General features: G+C 47.0%; 1 protein-coding gene across 1 annotated transcript in view; it reads right to left on the reverse strand.

The window, feature by feature from the left end:
* The window catches only part of EIF2A (eukaryotic translation initiation factor 2A), a 63,115-nt gene that overhangs the window by 9,634 nt on the left and 27,011 nt on the right, over positions 1-26,470 (reverse strand). Inside the window, exons 3-9 of the mRNA XM_073579073.1 lie at positions 26,375-26,449; positions 26,161-26,279; positions 17,927-18,026; positions 17,690-17,772; positions 17,219-17,292; positions 14,132-14,276; positions 13,141-13,257 (exon numbers count right to left, since the gene is read on the reverse strand). Of these exons, the coding sequence (XP_073435174.1) occupies positions 13,141-13,257; positions 14,132-14,276; positions 17,219-17,292; positions 17,690-17,772; positions 17,927-18,026; positions 26,161-26,279; positions 26,375-26,449 (713 nt within the window). The remainder of the gene's footprint in view (positions 1-13,140; positions 13,258-14,131; positions 14,277-17,218; positions 17,293-17,689; positions 17,773-17,926; positions 18,027-26,160; positions 26,280-26,374; positions 26,450-26,470) is intronic.

A 26,470-nucleotide genomic window follows, 5' to 3' on the forward strand; every position in this document is an offset into this window, starting at 1 on the left:
AGGGTTAGGGGTGTGTTGAGGATAGGGTTGGAGTTATAATTGGGGGGTTTCCACTGTTTGGGCACATCAGGTGCTCTCCAAAGGCAACATGGCGTCTGATCTCAATTCCAGCCAATTCTGCGTTGAAAAAGTCAAATGGTGCTCCTTCCCTTCCAAGCTCTGCCATGCGCCCAAACAGTGTTTTACCCCCACATGTAGGGTATCAGCCTACTCAGGACAAATTACAAAACAACTTTTGGGGTCCAATTTCTCCTGTTACCCTTAGGAAAATAAAAAATTGGGGGCAAAAATATAATTTTGCGGAAAAAAAACCAGGATTTTTTGGGTTGCTTACCGTAAAATGTTTCTCGGAGCCTTCATTGGGGGACACAGAGACCATGGGTGTATGCTGCTGCCACTAGGAGGCTGACACTATGCACAAAAAAGGTTAGCTCCTCCTCCGCCGTATACACCCCACCGACCGGCAGGAAATTCCTCAGTGAGAAAGCAGTAGGAGAAGTAACGGAATAGATTGAAAACAGAACGAACAACTCAACTGTAACCAATCGACAAACGTAAGAACAGGAGTTGTAGAACATGGGAGGGTGCTGTGTGTCCCCCAATGAAGGCTTCGAGAAACAGATTTTACGGTAAGCAACCCAAAAAATCCTGTTTTCTCGTTCGCCTTATTGGGGGACACAGAGACCATGGGACGTCCCAAAGCAGTCCCTGGGGTGGGAAACAAACTTCCATCAGGCCAGTGGACTCACCACCGCGGCCTGCAGAATCCTTCTACCTAGGCTGGCGTCCGCCGAAGCGTAGGTGTGGACCCTGTAGAATTTCACAAAAGTGTGAACCGAAGACCACGTTGCAGCTTTGCAAAGCTGCAGCGCGGAAGCTCTGTGGCGCACCGCCCAGGAGGCACCCACCGCCCGGGTAGAGTGCGCTCTGATCCCTGAAGGAGCTGCACGATGCTTGACCCGGTATGCCTCCAAAATTGCCGATCTGATCCAGCGAGCAATAGTGGCCTTTGAGGCTGGGTGACCTTTCCTTGCACCGTCTGGAATGATAAACAGAGAGTCTGACTTCCGCAAGGAAGATGTCCTGGCTAGATAGACTCTCAATGCCCTGACCAGGTCCAGCTTGTTCAAGGATCGCTCCAGAGGATGAGCTGGGCTCGGGCAGAAGGATGGCAGAACAATGTCCTCATTGAGGTGAAACGAAGATACCACCTTCGGAAGTAAAGAGGCCGCAGAACTACCTTGTCCTGATGAAGTACCAAAAAGGGAGAGCGGCAAGAAAGGGCCGCTAATTCTGACACACGTCGGATGGAAGTAATGGCCACCAGAAAGGCCACCTTCCAAGAAAGGAGGGCAAGGGAAACATCCCTGAGAGGTTCAAAAGGAGGACCTTGCAGAACCCCAAGAACAAAATTAAGATCCCAAGGATCCACGGGCGCTCGGTACGGAGGAACCGTGTGAGCCACACCCTGAAGAAAGGTTTTGACCTGGGGCCGGGAGGCCAGCGTCTTCTGAAATAAAATGGACAGTGCCGAAACTTGACCCTTCAAGGAACTGAGAGCAAGCCCCGCATCCAGCCCTGTCTGAAGAAATGCCAGAACAGAAGGAAGCGAAAAAACCATGGCCACGATGTCATTGGCCTCACACCAGGAGAAATAGGCTTTCCAAGTACGGTAATAGATCTTGGAAGAGGAAGGCTTTCTGGCGCGGATCATGGTATGAATCACTCGGTCAGAGAATCCTGCCCGTTTCAAAACCTCCGTCTCAACAGCCACGCCGTTAAATTGAGCGACCGAGAATTGGGGTGGCAAATCGGGACTTGCGACAGCAGATCTGCCCTGTCAGGAAGCTTCCAGGGGGCGTCCGCGAGAAGGTTGACAATGTCCGCGAACCAAGACCTTCTGGGCCAATTCGGGGCGATGAGGACGACTGGAATCCCTTCTGCCTTGATTTTCTTCAACAGCTTGGGAAGAAGAGGCAGGGGAGGGAACAGGTAGGGGAGCTCGAACTGTGACCAAGGAACGGCCAGAGCGTCGGCGCCCACTGCCAGGGGGTCCCGAGACCTGGACACGAATTGTGGTACCTTCCTTTTGAGGCGAGACGCCATGAGGTCTACGTCCGGGGTTCCCCACCGACGGCAGAGCAGATGAAACACCTCCGGATGTAGGGACCATTCCCCTGCCGCGAGACCCTCACGGCTTAGAAAATCGGCGGCCCAGTTGTCCACGCCGGGAATGTGAACCACGGAAATTGTTGGAACAAAGGTCTCTGCCCATTGAAGAATTCTGGACACTTCCGCCAGGGCTGAGACACTCCGTGTCCCCCCTTGTCGGATGATATACGCCACCGCTGTGGCATTGTCTGTTTGAATCCTGACAGGCAGGCCCTTGAGGCGCCATTCCCAGTGGACGAGAGCCAGAAGGATCGCTCGTATCTCTAGGACATTGATCTGCAGAGCTGATTCCTGAGTCGACCATCGACCCTGAACAGTGATTGCGGAACACTGCACCCCAGCCGATGAGGCTGGCGTCCTTTGTGCCAATCTGGGAAGAAAGGACCGCCCCGAGAGAATGAGGGGAGACGTCAACCACCAGTTGAGAGACCGCTTGATCCGGCATGAAAGACGAACCGGACGATCCAGAGACAGAGCCGACCTGTTCCACCTGGACAAAATGGCCTGCTGGAGGGGCCTGGCGTGAAACTGGGCAAAGGGAACTGCCTCTATTGCTGCCACCATCTTCCCCAGAATCCTCATGGCTGTCCTGAGAGATGAAAACCGTGCGATCTGTAGTGATTGGACGCCCTGCTGCAGGGAGAGAATCTTGTCTTGTGGGAGAAATACCCTTGACCGACGAGTGTCGAAAAGAAGGCCCAGAAACACAAGGCGTTGAGTAGGGATCAGACAGGACTTTTTCCGGTTGACGATCCACCCAAAACTGGACAGGGTGTCTAGAACGATCGCCACACTTAGGCGGGCCTGATGAAAGGAGGGAGCCTTGATCAGAATATCGTCGAGATACGGAAAAAGAACAAGACCTCTGATCCTCAACAAGGCCATCAACGCCGCCATAATCTTCGTGAAGACCCTGGGAGCGGTGGCGAGCCCAAAAGGGAGTGCGACGAACTGATAATGTTCGTGGTGAATCGCAAACCACAGGAACTTCGGATGTCCGGGAAATATGGGCACGTGTAGATAGGCATCTTGGATGTCTATGGAACACATGAATTCCTGCTCCTTCATGGAGGCAATCACCGAGCGAACCGACTCCATCCGGAAGTGGCGGAGGCGAACTCTCTTGTTGAGTAACTTGAGATCCAAGATGGGTCGAACCGCCCCGTCCTTTTTCGGCACCACAAACAGGTTTGAATAAAACCCTGTGAATCGTTCCGATTCAGGAACGAGCACAATCACCCCGGAGCTGAGGATAGAGGCGATGGCCGAACCGAACCCCGGGATCAAGGCAGGATCCCGTGGCGGACAGGATGGAAGAAGCGATCCCGTGGAAGAGAAACGAACTCTATTTTGTATCCTGTCGATACAACCTCTCTGACCCAAGCGTCCTCTACTGAGGCGAACCAGACGTCGCTGAAGAAAAGAAGTCGACCTCCCAATTGGAAGGGACCCACGGAAGACCGATGATAGTCATGCGGACGTAGACCGTCCAGATCTAGATCTGGGTGGTCTTCCCTGGGAAGAGTGGGACTGCCAGGACGGAGTGGGCCTGAAGGAGACCTTCTTTCTTTCCTGACGTGCTTGTGGCCTTTGCTGGTTGGAAGGGTTTTCCGCCGCATTGAAACGGCGGAAAGACCGAAAGGGACGGAACTGACGCCTTGGAGGAGGTCTGCGAGGCTTGGATTGGGGGAGTAGAGAACTCGTACCTCCGGTAGCGTCCTTAATAATCTGGTCCAATTGGGACCCAAAGAGACGCACTCCTTGAAAAGGCAGATTAGTCAGACTTTTTAGAGGACAAGTCCGCCTGCCAGGCCTTGAGCCAAATTGTACGTCGGATTGGCACGATGTTGCTTGACGCCTGAACCGCGCAAGATGCGGCATCCAAGGAAGCAGAAAGCAGATAATCCCCCGCATGGGAAATCTGATTGGCGAGATCGGCCAAATGCTCCGATTGTGCCTTATCCAGAATGCCCAGCCGAAGGTCCTCTGCCCAAGCGGATATAGCCTTTGCTGCCCAAGATGAAGCAAAGACTGGACATACCGCCGCAGATGCCGCCTCGAAGGCAGACTTTGCTAGGGATTCTATGATTCTGTCATTAGAATCTTTTAGAGACGCTACACCCGACAGCGGAAGAACAGTATTATTAGAGAGTCTGGATACGGGAGGGTCCACTGAAGGAGAAGCGGCCCAGTTGTCCGTGAGCTCTTTAGCGAACGGATACAGCACGCCGAGACGCTTTTCTCTTTGAAAGCGTCTAGTCGGATCTTCCCTTTCCTTGGTAAAAATCTTCCCAAACTCGGAATGAAAGGGAAACACCCTGGAAGGTGTTTCCGCCCGTCTGAACGAAACCTCCTGATCTGAGGATTTCGCAGGGGCGTCAGTGATGTCGAAGGTATGGTGAATCACGGCAATGAGGTTCTGCACCGTAACCTTCATGTTCGCATCCTGATCCGAATCCAGCTCTAAGACCCCTTCAGATTCCGAAAGCGCTTCACCTGACTCGGGAGAGGAGGCCCAAGAGGGAGACTGCTGGGGAGTATGGGGTGAGGTAGGGCGAGGAGAGGACTCCGCCTGGAGATCCTGCCTGGGTCTCTTGCGACTGACACTGGCTGGCTCAGATGGGACGTCCTGGGACGTGCTAGGTCCCGCAGAAGCTCCCAAGTGCAACTTATCCAGAACGGCTACTAGGGACTGAGACACCTTGGTGAGGTCTGCCACCGACTGTGATAGGGAGGAGGCCCAACCCGGCAAGGGGGGCTCACTCACCCCTGGGGCTATGGATGGCTCCTGAGCGGCGTCGGGCTGGATTGGATTGCTACAGTCCAGGCAGAAGGGAGAGGACTGACCCCTGAGGTTGTGCCGGAAGGTTGGGGGACAGAGGGCGGAGAAGGGTCAGTCTGCCGTGCAGAGCTACTCACGGTCCGGTGTCCCCAAAAGCGATGCTGCTCGACCTGTCCGGGGATGCAGATCAGGGAGAAGTCTGGCTGGCCGTCCCAAAGAGGCAAAAAGCTGCTTGCAGAAACTGCTCAGGGGCTGGGGAGCGTCTCCAGCTGCGTCCGGCTGGCAGGCTGTGAAGATGGCGCCTGCCTGTAGAAAAGCGCGGGTCCCGGGGAAGGGGAAGGGCGGAGCTCCTCGCAGGGTTAATAATTGCTGCCCTCTAGCCATAATATGCTGGGCAGGAGAGGGAAAGGCGGGGGGAGGGCCTGGGGAGAGCGGGAGAGAAGCCCGCTTAGAAGAAAGGGGCGGGGGGCGTGGCCGCGACGCTGCGGTAGGCCCGAACACAAGCCGGGGCCTAAATTAGTTGCGGCGGCCGCCTGTCAGCAGGGGGTCGGCGCGGAAGACGCGACGCAACAACGGGCCGCGTCCCTGCCCAGAACTGCCCGACTCCAGCGCTACCCCTGCCGAGATGGAAAAAAGGGGGGGAAGCGCAGAACGAGGCCCGTGAAGACCCGGGGCCTGCATGGATGCGGTGACCGTGGGGGGATGCGGGGCGTGCAGGGACCCTAACGTGGTCCCCCTGGCGACCGCTCCAAGAGAAAACGCCGAGGGAAGACTGACATACTCACCCAGGCAGGGGGCCTTACAATAAAGGTACCTGAAAATCCCACGCTGTCTCTATGAAATCCGCGCCTCATCCAACCTTCAGGCTCTGGTAGGCGAGAGGGTGGGAGGCGGGGGGCAAGGACCGTCCGTGCGGCTGGCACGCACCTGTGCGAGGCTCCTGGTCCTGCTCCGGAGACCTATGAGGATACGGGGTGGCAGTACACGCCGTACTCATAGTCTCTTTGTGGGAGTACGGATGTGACTGTTCACTACGTATCCCTCCGGAACCTGCAAAGAAACGACGCACACTGAGGTAGATATGGGTCTAATAAAAGACCCGTGTCCACCTCCTACTGACACTAAGCTAAACTGAGGAATTTCCTGCCGGTCGGTGGGGTGTATACGGCGGAGGAGGAGCTAACCTTTTTTGTGCATAGTGTCAGCCTCGTAGTGGCAGCAGCATACACCCATGGTCTCTGTGTCCCCCAATAAGGCGAACGAGAAATGGTTTATTTTCACACCCAGGCGTTATAAACTTCTGTGAAGCACTTGGGGGTTCAAAGTGCTCTCCACACATCTAGATAACTCCGTGGGGGGTCTAGTTTCCAAAATGGGGTCACTTGTGGGGAGTTTCAATAGTTTAGGTACATCAGGGGCTCTCCAAACGCACATGACACCCGCAGACCAATCCATCAAAGTCTGCATTCCAAAACGTCACTACTTCCCTTCCGAGCCCCGACGTGTGCCCATACAGTAGTTTTCTCCCACATATGAGGTATCAGCGTACTCAGGACAAATTGGACAACAACTTTTGGGGTCCAATTTCTCCTGTTACCCTTGGGAAAATAAAAAAATGGGGACTAAAAGATGATGTTTGTAGAAAAAATACGATTTTTTTATTTTCACGCCCGGACGTTATAAACTTCAGTGAAGCACTGGGGGGTTCAAAGTGCTCACCACACATCTAGATAAGTTCCTTGGGGGGTCTAGTTTCCAAAATGGTGTCATTTGAGGGGGGTTTCTACTGTTTTGGTACATCAGGGGCTTTCCTAACGCGACATGGTGTCCGATCTCAATTCCAGCCAAAAACGTCAAATGGCGCTGCTTCCCTTCCGAGCTCTGCCATGCGCCCAAATAGTGGTTTACCCCCACATGTGGGGTATCAGCGTACTCAGGATAAATTGCACAATATCTTTTAGGGTCCTGTTACTTTTGGAAAAATAAGAATTGAGGGTGAAAAGATCATTTTTGTGGAAAAAATATGATTTTTTAATTGTACTGCTGTACGTTATAAACTTCTGTGAAGCCCTTGGGGGTTCAAAGTTCTCACCACACATCTAGATAAGTTCCTTGGGGGGTCTAGATTCCAAAATGGTGTCATTTGTGGGGGGTTTCCACTGTTTTGGTACATCAGGGGTTTTCCAATCGCGACATGGTGTCCGATCTCAAATCTAGCCAAAAACGTCAAATGGCGCTGCTTCCCTTCCGAGCTCTGCTATGCACCCAAATAGTCATTTACACCCACATATGGGGTATCAGCGTACTCAGGACAAATTGCACAATAACTTTTAGGGTCCTGTTACCCTTGGAAAAATAAAAATTGGGGGTGAAAAGATCATTTTTGTGGAAAAAATATGATTTTTTAATTGTACCGCTGTACGTTATAAACTTCTGTGAAGCCCTTGTGGGTTCAAAGTTCTCACCACATATCTAGATAAGTTCCTTGGGGGGTCTAGTTTCCAAAATGGGGTCACTTGGGGGGTTTCCACAGTTTAGGTACATCAGGGGCTCTCCAAACGCGACATGGCGTCCGATCTGAATTCCAGCCAATTTTGCATTGAAAAAGTCAAACGGCGCTCCTTCCCTACTGAGGTCTGCCATGCGCCGAAACAGTAGTTCCCCCCTACATATCAGGTATCAGCGTACTCAGGACAAATTGCACAATAACTTTTGCAGTCCAATTTCTCCTGTTACCCTTGGTAAAATAAAGAAAATTGAACCTGAAGTATTTTTTTTGTGAAAAAAAGTTAAATGTTCATTTTTTTTTTAATATTCAAAAAATTCCTGTGACGCACCTAAAGGGTTAATAAACTTCTTGAATGTGGTTTTAAGCATCTTAAGGGGTGCAGTTTTTAGAATGGTGTCACTTTTGGGTATTTTCTATCATATAGACCCCTCAAAGTGGCTTCAAATGTGAAGTGGTCCCTAAAAATAAAATGGTGTTGCAAAAATGAGAAATCGCTGGTCAATTTTTAACCCTTATAACTTCCTAACAAAAAAAAATTTTGGTTCCAAAATTGTGCTGATGTAAAGTAAGCATGTGGGAAATGTTATGTATTAAGTTTTTTGTGTGCCGTATCGCTGTGATTTAAGGGCATAAAAATTCAAAGTTGGAAAATTGCGAAATTTTCAAAATTTTTGCCAAATTTCCGTTTTTTTTCACAAATAAACGCAAGTTATTTGAATGCAATTTTACCACTAACATGAAGTACAATATGTCACGAGAAAACAATGTCAGAATCACCGGGATCCATGGAAGCGTTCCAGAGTTATGACCTCATAAAGGTACAGTGGTCAGAATTGTAAAAATTGGCCCGGTAGTTAACGTGCAAACCACCCTTGGTAGTGAAGGGGTTAAATCACAGAGATATGGCACACAAAAACTTTTTTCATTCCCCACATGTCTACTTTAGGCCGGTTTCACATTCGCGCTTTTGAGCGCAGCGACGGCCTGCGCACGGCCGCCACTAAGCCCCGCCCCTGCCCCGCCTCCACCGGTATCTCCGCCTCCGGGCGCATGACGTTGCATGCGTCGTGCGTCCCCTATCTTCATCAAAGAGGGTGCAGGCCGTGCGCAGTCTGCGCAGTCTGCGTTTGGCGGCGCATGCATCCTTTTGACGGTGCGCCGAGCAGCGCCAAACGCAACCTGTTGCATTTTGGTTGTGCTCGGCGCACCGTCAAAAGGACGTATGCGCCGCCAAACGCAGACTGTGCGCAGACTGCGCACGGCCTGCGCCCTCTGTGATGAAGATAGGGGACGCACGACGCATGCAACGTCATGCGCCCGGAGGCGGAGATACCGGTGGAGGCGGGGCAGGGGGCGGGGCTTAGCGGCGGCCGTGCGCAGGCCGTCGCTGCGCTCAAAAGCGCGAATGTGAAACCGGCCTTACATCAGCACAATTTTGGAACCAACATTTTTTTTGTTAGGAAGTTATAAGGGTTAAAAGTTGACCAGCGATTTCTCATTTTTGCAACACCATTTTATTTTTAGGGACCACACCACATTTGAAGTCACTTTGAGGGGTCTATATGATAGAAAATACCCAAAAGTGACACCATTCTAAAAACTGCACCCCTCAAGGTGCTCAAAACCACATTCAGGTGCCTCACAGGAATTTTTTTAATGTTTTAAAAAAAAAATGAACATTTGACTTTTTTCACAAAAAAATTACTTCAGGTCCAATTTTTTTTATTTTACCAAGGGTACCAGGAGAAATTGGACTGCAAAAGTTATTGTGCAATTTCTCCTGAGTACGCTGATACCTGATATGTGGGGGGGAACCACTGTTTTGGCACATGACAGAGCTCAGAAGGGAAGGAGCGCCGTTTGACTTTTTCAATGCAAAATTGGCTGGAATTCAGATCGGACGCTATGTCACGTTTGGAGAGCCCCTGATGTACCTAAACAGTGGAAACCCCCCACAAGTAACCCCATTTTGGAAACTAGACCCCCCAAGGAACTTATCTAGATATGTGGTGAGAACTTTGAACCCACAAGGGCTTCACAGAAGTTTATAATGTACAACGGTACAATTAAAAAATCATATTTTTTCCACAAAAATGATCTTTTCACCCTCAATTTTTATTTTTCCAAGTTATCAGGACCACAAAAATGATTGTGCAATTTGTCCTGAGTACGCTGATACCCCATATGTGGGGGTAAACCACTATTTGGGCGCATGGCAGAGCTCGAAAGGGAAGCAGCGCCATTTGACTTGTTTGGCTGGAATTGGGATTGGACGCCATGCCGCGTTTGGAAAGCCCCTGATGTGTCTAAACAGTGGAAAACCCCCCACAAATGACACCATTTTGGAAACTAGACCCCCCAAGGAACTTATCTAGATGGGCTTCACAGAAGTTTATAATGCCCGGGTGTGAAAATAAAAAAAATCATTTTTTCCACAAACATGATCTTTTAGTCCCCAATTTTTTAATTTTCCCAAGGGTAACAGGAGAAATTGGACCCCAAAAGTTGTTGACCAATTTGTCTTGAGTACGCTGATACCCCATATGTGGGAGAAAACTACTGTATGGGTACACGTCGGGGCTCGGAAGGGAAGTAGTGACGTTTTGGAATGCAGACTTTGATGGAATGGTCTGCAGGTGTCATGTTGCTTTTGGAGAGCCCCTGATGTACCTAAACTAATGAAACTCCCCACAAGTGACCCCATTTTGGAATCTAGACCCCCCAAGGAACTTATCTAGATGTGTGGTGAGAACTTTGAACCCCCAAGGGCTTCACAGAAGTTTATAACGTACAGCAGTACAATTAACAAATCATATTTTTTCCACAAAAATGATCTTTTCACCCTCAATTCTTATTTTTCCAAAAGTAACAGGACCCTAAAAGATATTGTGCAATTTATCCTGAGTACGCTGATACCCCACATGTGGGGGTAAACCACTATTTGGGCGCATGGCAGAGCTCGGAAGGGAAGCAGCGCCATTTGACGTTTTTGGCTGGAATTGAGATCGGACACCATGTCGCGTTAGGAAAGCCCCTGATGTACCAAAACAGTAGAAACCCCCCACAAATGACACCATTTTGGAAACTAGACCCCCCAAGGAACTTACCTAGATGTGTGGTGAGCACTTTGAACCCCCCAAGTGCTTCACAGAAGTTTATAACGCCCGGGCGTGAAAAGAAAAAAATCTTATTTTTTTTCCACAAAAATGATATTTTTGCCCCCAATTTTTTATTTTCCTAAGGATAACAGGAGAAATTAGACCCCAAAAGTTGTTTTGCAATTTGTCCTGAGTAGGCTGATACCCCATATGTGGGGGTAAAACACTGTTTGGGCACATGGCAGAGCTTGGAAGGGAAGGAGCACCATTTGACTTTTTCAACGCAGAATTGGCTGGAATGGAGATCAGACGTCATGTTGTGTTTGGAGAGCACCTGATGTGCCCAAACAGTGGAAACCCCCCAATTATAACTCCAACCCTAACCCCAACACACCCCTAACCCTAATCTCAGCCCTAACGGGAAAATGGAAATAAATACTTTTTTTAATTTTATTATTTTTCCCTAACTAAGGGGGTGATAACGGGGGGTTTGATTTACTATTTATGGCGGTTTTTATTTTTGGCACCTGTCATACGCTAAAAGACGCTTTTTATTGTAAAAATAGTTTTTGCATCACCACATTTTGAGAGCTATAATTTTTCCATATGTTGACCCACCGAGTCACGTGAGGTCTTATTTTTTGATGGACGAGTTGACGTTATTATTGGTACCATTTTCGTGCACAAGACTTTTTTTTTTAATCGCTTTTTATTACGATTTTTTGGACGCAGAATAAACAAAAACCAGCATTTCAAGAATTTCTTTTGGGGGCTGCGTTTACACCATTCCACGTGCGGTAAAATTGATAAGGCGGTTTTATTCTTCGGGTCAGTACGGTTACAGCGATACCTCATTTATGTCTTTCTTATGTTTTGGCGCTTTTATGCAATAAAAACAATTTTATATAAAAAAAAAAATTATTTTTGCATCGCTTTATTCTGCGAGCTATAACTTTATTTTTTCGCTGATGACGCTGTATGGCGGCTCGTTTTTTGCGGATCAAGATGACGTTTTCAGCGGTACCATGGTTATTTTTATCCGACTTTTTGATAGCACGTTATTGCTCTTTTTTTTCGGTGGTATGATGATAAAGCTTTATTTTTTGCTTCGTTTTTTTTCGTATTTTTATTTTTTAAGGGGTTCAATAAAGGGGTTAATTAGTGGGACAGTGTTATTGGGCGGGTCGTTATGGACGCGGTGATACCAAATATGTGTTTGTTTTTGTTTTTTTTTTTCTCCAAAAAATGAATTTATTAGGGAATATATATTTTTTTTAATTTATTTAGCGAATTTTTATAAATTATTTTTATTTTTTTTTTTTTTTTAAACTTTATTACAAAGTCCCAGGGGGGACATAACTGTCATGTGACAGATCGCTGATCTGTCACATCACAGATCGCTGTGAAAGATCAGCGATCTGTCACAGGCAGGGCAGAAGGCTTCCTCGTGCGTGCGCTTTGCAGGCATGAGGAAGCCGGCTCCCTGCAGGCCCCCGAAGGTCCCCGCCGCCATTTTGGATCCGGAGACCTGCAGGGAAGGAGACACCCGCAGCAGTGCTGCACATTGCGCTGCTGTGGGGATCTCAGGGAAGCACAGAGAGAGCCCCCTCCCTGCCGATGCTTCCCTAAACCCTCGGTACACTGCGATCGTGTTTGATCGCAGTGTGCCAGGGGTTAACGTGTCAGGGGCGGTCCGTGACCGCCCCTGACACATAGTGCCGGGGGTCAGCTGTGATAACCAGCTGACATCCGGCCGCGATCAGCGGCGCTCCCCCCGTGAGCACTGCTGATCGCTATGACGTACTATCCCGTCCCTGGGAATTAAGTCCCAGGGCACATGGACGGGATAGTACGTCATATAGCAGAAAGGGGTTAAAAATACATCTAACAGAAATAAAACATATGCAGTGCTTACCAGAGAGCAGAAATTACAATCTATGCCCAGATGAGTAAGCTTTCATGCAATGCCAGCACTTATTTCACTAATGTATTGGTATCTGTAAGCTAATAGCAAGTAAATACGGCCAGAACTGCTCTCTGCAACAGGCTTCAATAGTTACAGGTGCGTTAACACCCTGGAAATAAATTAGTTCTGATTAATATTTTTAACCAATAGTTATTAAATATTAACGATGGTCACATTAGTGCTGCCGATACGACAGGTCACAATGACCTTATGCAAATAAAAGCTCAATGATCGTTCACATATGTATCTAGTGACAACCGGGGTCTTGCGACATCCCAGCAAGTCTGTAGATTACTCCCCTACACCTAAACCTTTGCACACATATTGAGCACTGCGAATGCTGCATAGAAACATGGCTGAAATAAGGGGTTTTCTAGGTGATGTTTCTCCTATTGGACGGTCTCCTAACATTAGATTAATATATACAAGTTAAGAAAAAAAAAAGACAATATTGATTTGCCCATATCCAGAAGCCAATGATAGCCTTTGTTTTGTTGTGGTTATGGGTAAAATGAAAGCGAATTGGCTGCGATGTAAGGAATAAACTGCGGAGTCTGAACCTTGACGATTGCTTCAGTATTCTGCAGAGTTTCATGCAAGGTTCTACACTTACGTAATTGTACAACTGCACTTTCTCCATTCACCGCAATGTAATGCAGCGTCTGCTCCCCGTAGTACGAGGCTCCCGTTTTGTCCACGTCAGTGCTGGCCGTCACTAGTACCGCAGTGGCTGTTACAGAACAGGAAATATTGACATTAAGGACAGGAGGTGTGAAAGCAATGGAGCCTGAAGCCACCTGGCAGGCAAGAAGAACACTTCTCGATTACAGTCTCTCTCCAACCTGATCAGGCGGCAATTCACTGTGGTCAGCAGAAATGTAAAGCGGTTACAGCAATGGCAGATATTCACAATACGCTGCTCATGTCCAGCACGCTTATCTAAGGGTCTTGTATGCTATGCATGGATGGTTTCACACATAGCTTTATTTCTGTACCCCTTTATTAAGGGAATCCGTCAGCAGGTTTTTGCTATGTAATCAGAGCATGATGTAAGGGCAGAGACCTCAATTCCAGTGATGTGTCACTTTCACGTTATTTTGATACTATTCTACAGCTAGCGGAACTCTCAATGCGGAGCTCTGTATAACCCCGCCCCCGAACCAATGATTGGCAGCTTTCTGGGCACACTAATTAGTGATGGGGTGAAGTTACGCAGAAGTTGACCAAGATGCACGAGACACCTAGTCCTGTAGTGATAATCTTCTACTGATAAAACACTTTTATTGAACCAACACCACACAGCCTAATAAGGAACACATCACTGGAATCAGGGTCTCTGCCTCTACATTATGCTGTTTTCACATTCCATAGCAAAACCTGCTGACAGATTCCCTTTAAGAGATATTACAATTTCTATATACAGCAAAACAGATCAAAGAAATAGAAGATGAAAAAGCTCACAACAACAAAGACAAAAAGGCAAGCGACACAATATAAACCATACGTTTGCCAAAATGCATGGTTGTCCATATTAGGATCCATGATTATTGATGTCAGATATGAGAAGTATCAGGGCAGCATAACCTACACCAAATGATCATTACCTTTTGAATTCCACAGCATCATCACTCGATCAGCTTTGAAGAAACTTTTATTAGCAATGGCAGATTGAGGGCCAGTGAAATTGGGGTACTGGTACAACCTCACAAACGATGGGGCACCTTTACTTCCAGGAACATATACTGCTACCTAGAAAAGAGAAACATTATTACAGGTCAACCGATACACGCCAGATTACCCGAAAGGGGTTGTCTGAAGCTGAAAAATGTTATATGGGGGGGGGGGGGGGGTTTTAACCCTTTAGCGACTGAGCCAATTTGGATCTTAATTACCAGGCCAAATTTTAGAAATCTGACCAGTGTCACTTTATGTGATAATAACTATGGAACGCTTCAGTGTATCCCAGTGATTAACGCCCTTCCAAAAATGCAATTTTCAAACTTTCAATGTTTATATCCTTAAACCATTCATGCTTTACAAAATAATTAATAAACATTTCTCATGTCTACTTTACATCTGGATCATTTTTCAAATGTCATGTTATTTTGTTAGGATGTCAGAAGGGTTAAAAGTTTAGCAGCCATTTCTCATTTTTTCAACAAATTTACAAAACCTGTTTCTTTAGGGACCTATTCAGATTTCAATGGCCCTTGAGGGGCCTACATATTGGAAACTACACAAAAGTGATACCATTTTAAAAACTGTACCCCTCAAATACTTCAAAACTGTTGAAGCGTTAAAAAAAATTCCTGACAAGTGCTACAAAGGAATTAATGCAACGAAAAAAAAAAAAATTATATTTTACCTCTAAAATGTTGCTTTAGACTCCATTTTTTTCACTTTTGCAAGAGGTAACACCAAAAACTGGACCCCACAGTTAGTTACCCACTTTCTTTTCAGCACAGCGACATGCCACATATAGTCAAAAAGTCCTGTCTGGACTAACAGGTGAACTGGAGTGGAAGGACCAATATATGAATTTTGGAATACAAACTGGGTGAAATAGATTGTGCCCACAATGTTGCATTTTCAGGGCTCCAAAGGCGCCTAAAGAGCAGAAACCCCCCACAACTGACCCCATTTTGGAAACTACACACCTCAAGGATTTAATCCAGGGGTATAGTGAGCATTTTGATCACACAGGTATTACACAGAACTTGATAACATTATGTCGTCATATAGAACATGTCATATCATTATTTTTTTTTTAACCTTTGAAAAAACTCCAACCATAACCCCAATGGCAAAGAAATGGAATAAATAAAAATTAAAGAATTAATCTGACCAATAGGATGACACGGGGGGGGGGGGGGGGTGAGCACGGAGAGGCACAGGCCAAGTGCTCACTAATTAATGGGTTTTTGATCACTGTGATGGGAGTCTACTGCGGTAATCAAAAGTCAGATAAGATAGATCCAAACTGCAGCCAGGTCCCTACTGGCAGATCTCAGTGCTCGGCGGTATTTCTCTTCATGAAGAGGAGGCATAGGACTCTGGATGAAGCAGGGAGGCCGGGGAATGGTGGAGATACCGAGAGGGGCTTGGGGACATTATTTCTCTCTCCTGTGACATGTATATCACGTCAGAAGAGAGAGAAGTTATTTTAATAGTGGGCAGAGGTTTTTTTTTGTGATCGTTATTCATTGAGTAACAGTGATCACATGATCGGGGACTGAAAAAAAAAAAAGAAGCCCTGATCGTGTTTTGCAGGATCTCCGCTACACCTGGAAGCGGAGACCCCAGAGATTTTCTGACTCTGGGGGGAGCTATACCCTTATTCCCGATTGCCATTTTAAAACCGCAAAGGGGGAATAAGGCCTTTTACTGGACGCAGTTTTATTGCGTATCAGGAGACGTAAAGGGGTTAAAGGAATATTTTTAAAGGAACAAATGTAGACATAATCACCTCCGTCACTTCCATGAATCCAGAACCGGGTGCACGAGAGGTGTCCGAAGTTCAGATATTAACAAGACAAATGAAGCCTATGATTGTCTGCAGTGGTCAGTTGTTTTTTTTTACGAAGCGCTTTTAGTCACATGACCATTGCAGCAAACTTTCAGGCATAGCAGTCGTCCTTACATCTGGATGGCATAGACCTCCGTAGCAGGCTGCCATGGTTCCATCTTCGGGGTGATTGAAGGGGAGTATTCCACTGTTTGTAGGGCCGGGGGAGGGGGAACTTTTCTGCACCAGAAATTACTTTTAATAACAATTGAAAATCTTCTAGAAAATTCACAATAAATCGATAGAAAATAACTTTGAGATTTCCAAAAATAAGTCCATAGCTTTTTTTTCTGTTCATTTGGTTATATCAATATTTGAAACGCGTTTTTCATTTTGCCAAAGGAATAAATTTCCTTTATTGCTCTTGCGGCGGCAGGTTGAGCCTGAGAAGTAGTTGGCAATGTCGTAGCGAGCTGTAACTAGGATTTGTGTTTTTCAATACGAACTCAACAAGATTCAATTGACGAAACCTTGAGGCCAAACAGAGTACGTCCATCTCAACCATAGCACATTTTCACAAGTGAAAAAAGTGGATAAAGCTATCCTAGCAAAGACCCATATGGGCCACAAGCAAGATCAGAAGAAGCATAGAAAAACAGGCCAGTAGAATAGTTTCAGTAGTGGGAAGACCTTAGCACTGAAGGTGTAGATGGGTTATAGGATTATTAGAATAATGCCTTGTCTGTATTTTAGCACTTAAACATTTAATAAATGTTTCCAGAAGTAAAATAATGGTGTCATCAATATCACCAAGTGACTGTGGCCAAGCGGTACTATCAAGCACAGCGCCAGCTAAGGGCTTATACACATGACTGTCTGGCAGATGGATTTTTACGTTCTGCATTACATTCACATTTCCCAACCCTGACCTGATCTGTCTCACAGTCATGTAGGACGCTATTAGTTGGGTAAGAAAAGAAGCAGTCAGGCCGCAAATTGCACCATAAAATACAGTCACTGTATGGTCAGGTGAATAAGCCCTAAAAAAAAATCACTGTGTCAGGGTTGTTCTGATGATGGGGTCCATAATTAAACAATATATATAGTGTAGCCTAGATTAGTCTACATTGGTTAGTTTAGAGTTGTGGAAATCAGATGAATATTTACAGAGCATGATAAAGTATACCTTGCAGGGATGCTCTCCAGGTGACAACTCAAAATCACTGACTTTCTGTAAGTGCAATTTATTTGCAATGGTATCTGACAAAAAATGGCAAAACATAGAAACAATGAAATTATATATCAGGTACCATGGTATTTGCTACAAAAGTTAAAGGGTTACTCCTAAATTAGCAAGTTTTCCCGAGAATGCTGATCCACGACCTCTGCTCTATTCATTGTTTATGGGATTGGTGGGAGAAAACTGATTGCTGTACTCGGCGCTCTCCGGCACTCATAGGTATGGAGAGGACGCTGAGCATCAGCATCTCCGCTCTATTCAAAATGGAAATTACCCTCTAAAAGTAACAGGAATAGAGTGCCCCCTGTAATAAAACAGATCGTAGATACTTATAGAAGAATTTTTGGAAAAGAATAAAGGCTACTTAATACGAGTCAGACAACTGAAATCAGCTAAGCAAGGCAATAGCCGTTATACCAAAGTTGTTGTTTTCAAAAAAGTGAACTTCATTATTCACATTCCTGGCACAAATCTTCTCATCTACAGACCAGCGAGGAGACCTAGAGGATACAAAGCGAAGGTCATATTGTCAGCTACAAAACAGTAGCTATGAAATGCGTTGTTATGTGTGTATATATTTATCCTGAAGATAACATACTTTTCGACTTCTCTAACTATGACAGAATACTGCAGCTTCTTTTCCCAGATATTTACCAGTTCTCCATCTTTTTCTGGATGAATGACTTCACACACTTTCCTGTTTTCAAGTCATGTAACTGGAGGTTAGGGACTCCTGCTGCGCCATCTTTCCCACCTGTGATGAAACAAAGAATGGTTAAAGTTTTGTTATTAAACCTAATAAGTGTTTTACAATATATGGATGGAGAGATCAAGGTTTCCTTAGAGGGGTTTCCCCACCACAGATATTTATGGCAAGTCCCACCTCTGGGACATGTACTTAACTGCAGAATAGGTGTCCCTGACTTCTGTCCTACCAGAGAAAAATGAATGGAAAACTGGGATAGACAAGGGACCTGCAGTTCTGTACATACATGTTAACCCTGATTTCTGAGACCTGATCTATCAGACATTTATGACACAGCCTGTTAAAATAACAAAGATATTTAAAGTGGAATGACACCTTTAAGTGTCAATGAGCACAAAAAAAAAAGAAAAAGTAAACACTAAAAGTGCTACATGTTTCATTTATTAGGTACAGTTACTATATTTCTTAAGACCTACAGTACTGTGCAAAGGTTAGACAAGTAGGAGTAAAATGCTGCAAAGTAATAAGGCTTACAAAGATAGAAGTCTTAATAGTATATTTTTTATAAATTACCAAACTGAAAAGTGAATGAACAAAAGAGAAATGTCAATAGAATGAATTTTTGGTGTGACCACTATTTGTTTTCAAAACAACATTAAAGCATTGATTCTTCTTAGTACACTTGCACATAATTTTTGGAGGTTGTTTCAAGCACAATGAAGACCCAAGCACAGCTCTTCTGTGGATGTAGACTCGTGCGAATCCATCTGACTCTTCATGTAATCCCAGACGGCCTAGATAGTGTTGAACGTCCGGTCATGTGCAGCCGGGAAGCATACACCTGACTTCAGAGACGCAATGACGCTGCCAAAAGAGGGATTTTTGGGTTCTTACCGTAAAATCTCCTCTTTCTTGGAGCCTTCATTGGGGGACACAGATTACCATGGGGTGTATGCTGCTGCTAGGAGGCTGACACTATGCAAAAAAGGAAACTTAGCTCCTCCCCGGCAGTATACACCCACCGACAGGCACCAAGTACCTCAGTTGGTGAGAAAGCAGTAGGAGAAGCAACCAAAAACTCTCAAAATATGTACCAACCCAACAAGGGACTTGAAAACCCAACACGGTACAACTTAAACAGGGAGGGTGCTGTGTCCCCCAATGAAGGCTCCAAGAAAGAGATTTTACGGTAAGAACCCAAAAATCCCTCTTTCTTTATCGCTTCATTGGGGGACACAGATTACCATGGGACGTTCCAAAGCAGTCCCGAGGGTGGGAACAGCAACAAAGGAATGAAAGAAGGAAGGGCTTAGGTCAGTCGACGTGCTACCGCCGCCTGCAGAACCTTCCTACCAAAAGCTGCATCAGACGAGGCCTGGGTATGAACCCTGTAGAACCTTGCAAAGGTGTGCAAAGACGACCAAGTCGTGGCTCTGCAAAGTTGTAAGGCCGAAGTCTGGTGTCGCACAGCCCACAAAGCCCCTACAGCCCGGGTAGAGTGGGCTCTCACTCCCGGAGGGGGCCGTTTCTCCTGAAGTCGGTAGGCTTCCAGAATGGTAGAACAAATCCAGCAAGCGATTGTGGATTTGGATGCCGGAAGCCCTTTCCGGCGACCTTCAAAGATGACAAGCAGGGAATCGGATTGACGAAGAGAAGCGGTCCTGGCAAGATAAACTCACAAGGCTCTCACTACATCCAGTTTGTGGAGCGACTTTTCCAGCGGGTGAACAGGCGCAGGGCAAAAAGAGGGAAGGACGATATCCTCATTAATGTGGAAAGGGGATACCACTTTTGGAAGGAAAGAAGGAACTGGCCTAAGAACGACCTTATCCTGATGGAGGATTAGGTACGGGGAACGACAGGATAAAGCGCCAGCTCAGACACTCTCCTAATGGATGTAATGGCGATCAGGAAAGTTACCTTCCATGAGAGAAGGGAAAGAGGAATGTCTTGGATAGGCTCGAACGGCGCTTTCTCGAGCGTGCCAAGAATGAGATTGAGGTCCCACGGATCTATCGGAGAATGAGGAGGAGAAGCCACGTGGGCTACCCCCTGGAGAAAGGTCTTAACTTGCGGTAATGGGGCCAGATCCCTTTGGAAAAGAATCGACAGAGCCGATACCTGGCCTTTGAGGGTACTAAGGGACAGGCCCGCATCTAAACCTGATTGGAGGAAGCCAAGTATGGATGGAATGGAGAACGACAATGGAAAAACATTGTTATCGTCGCACCAACGGAAAAAAGCCTTCCAGTACCTATGGTAAATGCGGGAGGAGGCTGGTTTTCTAGCTCTGATCATGGTCTAAATGACCTGGTTGGAAAAACCTGATTGTCTTAGAATCGCGGCCTCAACAGCCATGCCGTTAAACTGAGAGACCGAGAATTCTGGTGGTAAAGGGGACCTTGTGAGAGAAGATCTGGATGGTCTGGAAGCCTCCAGGGAATGTCCGCGAGAAAGTTCACCAGCTCCGCGTACCAAGGTCGTCTTGGCCAGTCCAGAGCCACCAGAATTACTGAGATGCCTTCTGATTTTATTTTCTTGACCACCCTTGGGATCAGGGCAAGGTGAGGAAACAGGTAAGGAAATTGGAACTGGGACCACGGAATTACCAGGGCGTCGCAACCGACGGCTAGAGGGTCCCTGGACTTGGCTACGAAGCGAGGAACCTTGTGGTTCATCCAAGATGCCATGAGATCGACGTCCGGGGGGTTCCCAGTGTTTGGTTAGTGTCGAACTGTTTGTGATTAAGAAAGGTTCGGGCGGGGGGGGTTTCGCTCGTTTAAAGGGGACAGAGCAGTCCTGAAGGGGTGTCTTATCTTCCTTTATTTTGAGCGTCTGGAAAATAGCCGATATGAGACTATCAACCATGTCCTGTGGTTTAGACATGTCTGCCTCTGAGTCCGATCCCGATTGGGAATCATTGTCTGACCTAAGGTCATCTTCTGAAGAGGGAGACGAGGAAAGTAACCTGGGTGGAACGGACGGGCCTTGGGAGCTGGAGGAAGAGGTAGAAAGGACCCGCTTTATAGAAATCCTACCCAGTCTGTCCCTGTGGAGGTCGCGGACAGGTGCAGACGACTCACCGTGAGAGGCGGCCGGAGCACAGGTGGCTGTCGAGAGCTGAGGTAATCGTTCTAAGACCTGGACCAGGGACTGAGAAACTTTCGTCAGGTCAGAAACCGACAGACATTGCAACGGTCCACTCTGGGGGAGGGGGAGTGCTGTCATCCCGGGACTTGGGGTGTTCCGGTGGGGCAGACGTTGCGGAAGGACTGCAGGACGGGCAGAAGGGAGACGACTGACCTGACGCCCACTTCTTTTTACAGCGCGCACAGGCGTAGTGGGTAGCGGTGGGTCTAGGATAAGGAGCCCTTGCAGGGTTGGGCATATGTGAATGCTGCAGCATAACTGCGCAAGTATCTGCAGGAGGTCAGGGAATACTGCCAAGGGAGCTAGAATTCTAGCTCAGAAAAATGAGAGCCTACCGTAACCAGCTCCGTTAATCAGATGTGCAGCAGACAGCAGATGTGTCCCCCCAAGCTGAGATCCGTGGTGTGTCGCACACGAGGTCCCAGAGAGGAGCAGGACCTTAGGGATGTAGAAGCGGTGCAGGGCGGCAATGCTGCGCGATTGGCTGAAACCTGCGGGGGGGGGGGGGGGGAATCGGGAAGAGGACTGAGGAGCTACAAACAGAGAGTAGCTCTGTGATGGGCTAATAAAAGGCGCCAACAAAGCGCGAGCACTGCGGGGGGCGTGAACCGGCAAGTCAGGCAAAAGTGGAAGTACGCAGCGCTGAGCCGTTCTCTGCCGCCGGAGTCCCTGACCCAGAAAAGATGAACCCGGTGCCTGTAACCCCGCAGAGATGAGGAGGTGTGACGATGGGGACCCGCTGTCTGCTGCTTGAATGACGGCACCCGGCTGCGGTGGGAAGATGTGAGGCGCGCGCCTGGGCGGGAAATTTAAATGGAGATTGCTATCGGCGGCGCCGACCCCACTGACTTCCATGTGGGGCGAGCACGGGACCTGGTACCTTTAGGCTGCTTACCTGACGCCCACATGCTCCCTGAAGAGGATGACTGCAGGGGCCCGCGATAAGGGTGGGCCGCTGCCCAGCACTATGTCCGAATAGTGCAGAAGATGGCGTTAACCCTTTACTAGCAGGGGAGAGTCACTGCCGGTGACCGCTATCTTCCTCTCAGCCCTGTCCCAGGAGAGGGGAGAGGAGGGGAATCAGCTAGGACCAGCCACCTGTCGTCAGCCAGTAGCATCCGAGGGTTATAGGCAGGACTTTTTCCCTGCGGTCCTGAGAGTTGCGATGTGGGTCACACCACATTGCTCGCTCAGCCGCGTGATATGGGAAAGCAGGGTGAACATTTACCCCCTGTTTCCCGAAGCTGAATCTGAAAAAATAAATGGAAAAAATTAATACACACACAAAACCTAAAAGGGAAAAAAGGAATCGTTAAATGCGGATCTGGGGAGATCCCGGTCCCACTCCTACAGACACTAAGCACAAACTGAGGTACTTGGTGCCTGTCGGTGGGTGTAAACTGCCGGGGAGGAGCTAAGTTTCCTTTTTTGCATAGTGTTAGCCTCCTAGCAGCAGCAGCATACACCCCATGGTAATCTGTGTCCCCCAATGAAGCGATAAAGAAATAAGCAGCGCACATGGGCTAGATTTGCATGAGCTGGCGATGACACCGGCTACCAGCTCTCAATGCAAGTCTAAGACCTCGTTCTGGATCTCATAGACTTGCATAGAGTGGTGACTTCCAGATTGCCCAACAAACACCGGAGCGATACGACAGGTGACAACCTGCAGATGACCGGAATAGCGCCAATAAAAGATGAAGATGGTGGCTGGTAAGTGTATATTAGGGGCAGAAAAATTAGAATAGTATTAAAACTCCAGCTGCAATATAAACAAATGCTGGAATGGTCCTTTATTGATGTCCTCAATGCAGAGAAATATAGGCACACCCTCATGTATGAAGCAGTACCATCAAGGAGGCATCTTATTAGCTCCAAATTTATTCTGTTGCAGGACAACGATCCCAAACATAGAGCCAATGTCATTCATAACTATCATCAGCATAAAGAAATACAAGGAGTCTAGAAAGTGATGATATGGCCTCCACAGAGCCCTGATCACAACATCATCAAGTCTGGGATTACATGAAAAGACAGACTTGTGCAGAAATACCATAGAATACAGCTAATAGAGTTTGCTTTGGTCAGTGAGCTTGCACAGATCATTCTGAAGATCAATAATGTCATATATTATAAAGTAAAGTCCTGGAATTTGTAGAAGAGGCTGTCCCACTATTAGAAGTTACCTCTAAGATGTGCGATAACTTTCTGATCAGTGATGTCAACACCACTCCATTCACTTAGCCTCTTTCCCGTTTGTTCAACTGATCGATGTGGAAGCGAGAGCACATTCTAGAGCAGACCTGGGCAAAGTGCGGCCCATGGCCACATCCGGCTCTCTGGCAGTCTCAGTCCGGCATGAGTACTGAGACAATCGTGGGCCTGGAAACCAGAGGTCGGTGGGCCGTACCGTGTCCGCCCACTCGCTGTCTCCATCTGTGCTGACTTCTTTGATGGAGGAGGAGCCTCCAGCCACTTCCACCACCAATCAACGTGTGAAACAGCTGACATGATGAAGTCATTTCATTGCGTCAGCTGTGTACTGCGGAGAGTCAGTGCACCGGAGGAAGGAAAGAGAAGCAGAGCGCCGGGGAATGGGACTGAGGCGAGTATGTGGTGCTTTTTTTTGTCATGTGTATGGGATGTTTGGGTGACATGGTGCTGCACACGGGGGCAACATGCTGCACATGGGAAGGCTATGGAAGCCTCATGCAGCGTATATAGGGAGGCTGTGTGGGGCTCATGCAGTATATATAGGCAGGCTGTGTGGAGGCTCATGCAGTGTACATAGGGAGGCTGTGTGGAGGCTCATGCAGTATATATAGGGAGGCTGTGTGGAGGCTCATGCAGTGTACATAGGGAGGCTGTGTGGAGGCTCATGCAGTGTACATAGGGAGGCTGTGTGGAGGCTCATGCAGTGTACACAGGGAGGCTGTGTGGAGGCTCATGCAGTGTACATAGGGAGGCTGTGTGGAGGCTCATGCAGTGTACATAGGGAGGCTGTGTGGAGGCTCATGCAGTGTACATAGGGAGGCTGTGTGGGGCTCATTGCACATATGGCGGAGGCTGTGTAGGGCTCATACCACATGTGGCAGAGGCTGTGTGGTGCTCTTATAGTATATTAAGGGATGTGGAGGGCTCATACGATATACAAAAGGGGCTGTACTCGGGTTTAAACGATATATAGCGGGATGTCAGCATACTTAACTCTGCTCAATATTAAGTGATGCAATATAATTATTAATAATATAATTTTAATATATCGATATTAATACTGAGTAGAATTAATTTCAGCCTATTGATTTGGCCCTCCACAACAGTCACGGTCTCTCATGTGGCCCCTCGGGAAAACTAATTGCCCACCCCTGTTCTAAAGCATATTCTACAATACGACACCACTTCCTAATTCTTAGCACCTTGTGTTAATGAGTAGCTGTTGAAAAGTACCAAAGTAATACAGAGGAAAAAAATTCTCCTTAGGCTGTATGCACATGATTGTATATTAAGTGCCAATTCAGAGACTAGATCCTGTTCTGTAAGATCAGGAAATCCTATCCTAATCCAATTCTTATATTTGCACTAGTCATAAAATAAGCAGAGAAAGCATCCAAGTTCCATTATACTGGTTTCTGAAAATGCTAATACATCTAACCCGCTAAACCAGTTCTCCACTTTTAAAGGGAATCTGTCACCCTTTTTTTGGCCTTTCAGCTGCCGGCATAGACATCGGGGGCTTATCTACAGCATTCTGTAATGCTGTAGATAAGCCCCCCGATGTAACCTGAAAGAGAAGATAAACATGTTATATTATACTCACCGAGGTGGGCGGTCCGGTGTGATGGGTGTCGCCGTCCCGTCCGGCGCCTCCCTTCTTCATGCGATGAAATCCTCTTCTCCCGTCCTGCAATGGCTCCAGCGCAAGTGCACTGCTCTGCCCTGTTGAGGGCAGAGCAGAGTCCTGCAGTGCACAGTCGTCGGGAGAGGTCTGGCGCCTGCGCACTGCATAATTCTGCTCTGCCCTCAACAGGGCAGAGCAATGCGCCTGAGCCAGAGCCATTTCAGGACGGGAGAAGAGGGTGTCATCGCATGAAGAAGGGAGGTGTCGGACCGGACCGCCCACCTCGGTGAGTATAATATAACGTGTTTTTCTTCTCTTTCAGGTTACATCGGGGGCTTATCTATAGAATACTGTAGATAAGCCCCTGATGTCAATGCCAGCAGCTAATAGGGCAAAAAAAGGGTGACAGGTTCCTTTTAAAAGACAAAAGAATAATTGCAGTTGCACTAAATAGAGAGATTCGTATACAACAATTCACTTAATATGCAGTAAATGTAGGGCTGGTGGATTCTAGCCTCCGCATGCATCTCTAATCTCATTAAGAGCTACTTGTCCTCTCAGCCATATTCCATAATAGTCATACTGGTGTACTATCAAGGTCTTTAGAAACTGTATTTCAATGTTTGGCTGTGAACTCTGCAGATGCTGAAGATCCTCTTTTTAAAGAAAGCGGAAGTACTAATACTATGTCCATCAATCAGTGGTTGGTCCAGGAGAAGGCATGTAATACAAAAGTCATATGTGACAGAACCATCATGTATGTGACAGCATTCCTCTCTGTATGATCAGCAGGTTGTGACATCTGGTCACAAGTGTTTTTCTACATGGACTGATGTTCTCTGTGTAAAATATCTGCATTATTCTCACACTTTTTTTTTTTTCTGATCAGACTCTCAAACTCAATTAGTATGTTAAAAAATGGTTATGAAGGCACCTTAAATTTGCCATTAATTTTTTACAGATACTTTGCAATACCTAACATATAATAAAAGGCAAAAAATAAAAACTTCTCTTCTAACAACTAAAAATTGTTGTCATAGATATGAAAAAAAGTACATACAAATGACTAAGAAACCCCATAAAGACAAAAACTTAGACGAGTGCATGTAAAATCATCTGCGGTTTCATCCAGAAAAAAAAATATGATTTTGCATAAGTTCATCTGAGCCTGGCCTAAAGGGGAGCATTACTTACTGATGTACGTCTGCCAGGTTGCCAGGATTGTGTTCTTTGGAGAGAATCCAAGGCCAACCACTTTGGGGAGATCAAAGGTGTGCAGCAACTTACTGTCAGCCGTGCTCACTATATTTGTTCTGAAAACACAAGGGTCATTTTAAAGCAGAGATTTAATACATTAATAACTAAGCCCATGACATGGGCTAACACCTAGAACAGTAATAAGACTTACACTTCTCCATTGCACCATGCAAAAAGCTTTCCATCCTTGCTGAACATGCATACTTTGCAATTTTTGCTCCACTCCCTAAAATTGGAGAAAGGAAAC

The sequence above is a fragment of the Dendrobates tinctorius genome, unplaced genomic scaffold (assembly GCF_039654945.1).
Source record: "Dendrobates tinctorius isolate UK_male_01 unplaced genomic scaffold, ASM3965494v1 ptg000060l, whole genome shotgun sequence".
Taxonomy (NCBI): Eukaryota; Metazoa; Chordata; class Amphibia; order Anura; family Dendrobatidae; genus Dendrobates; species Dendrobates tinctorius.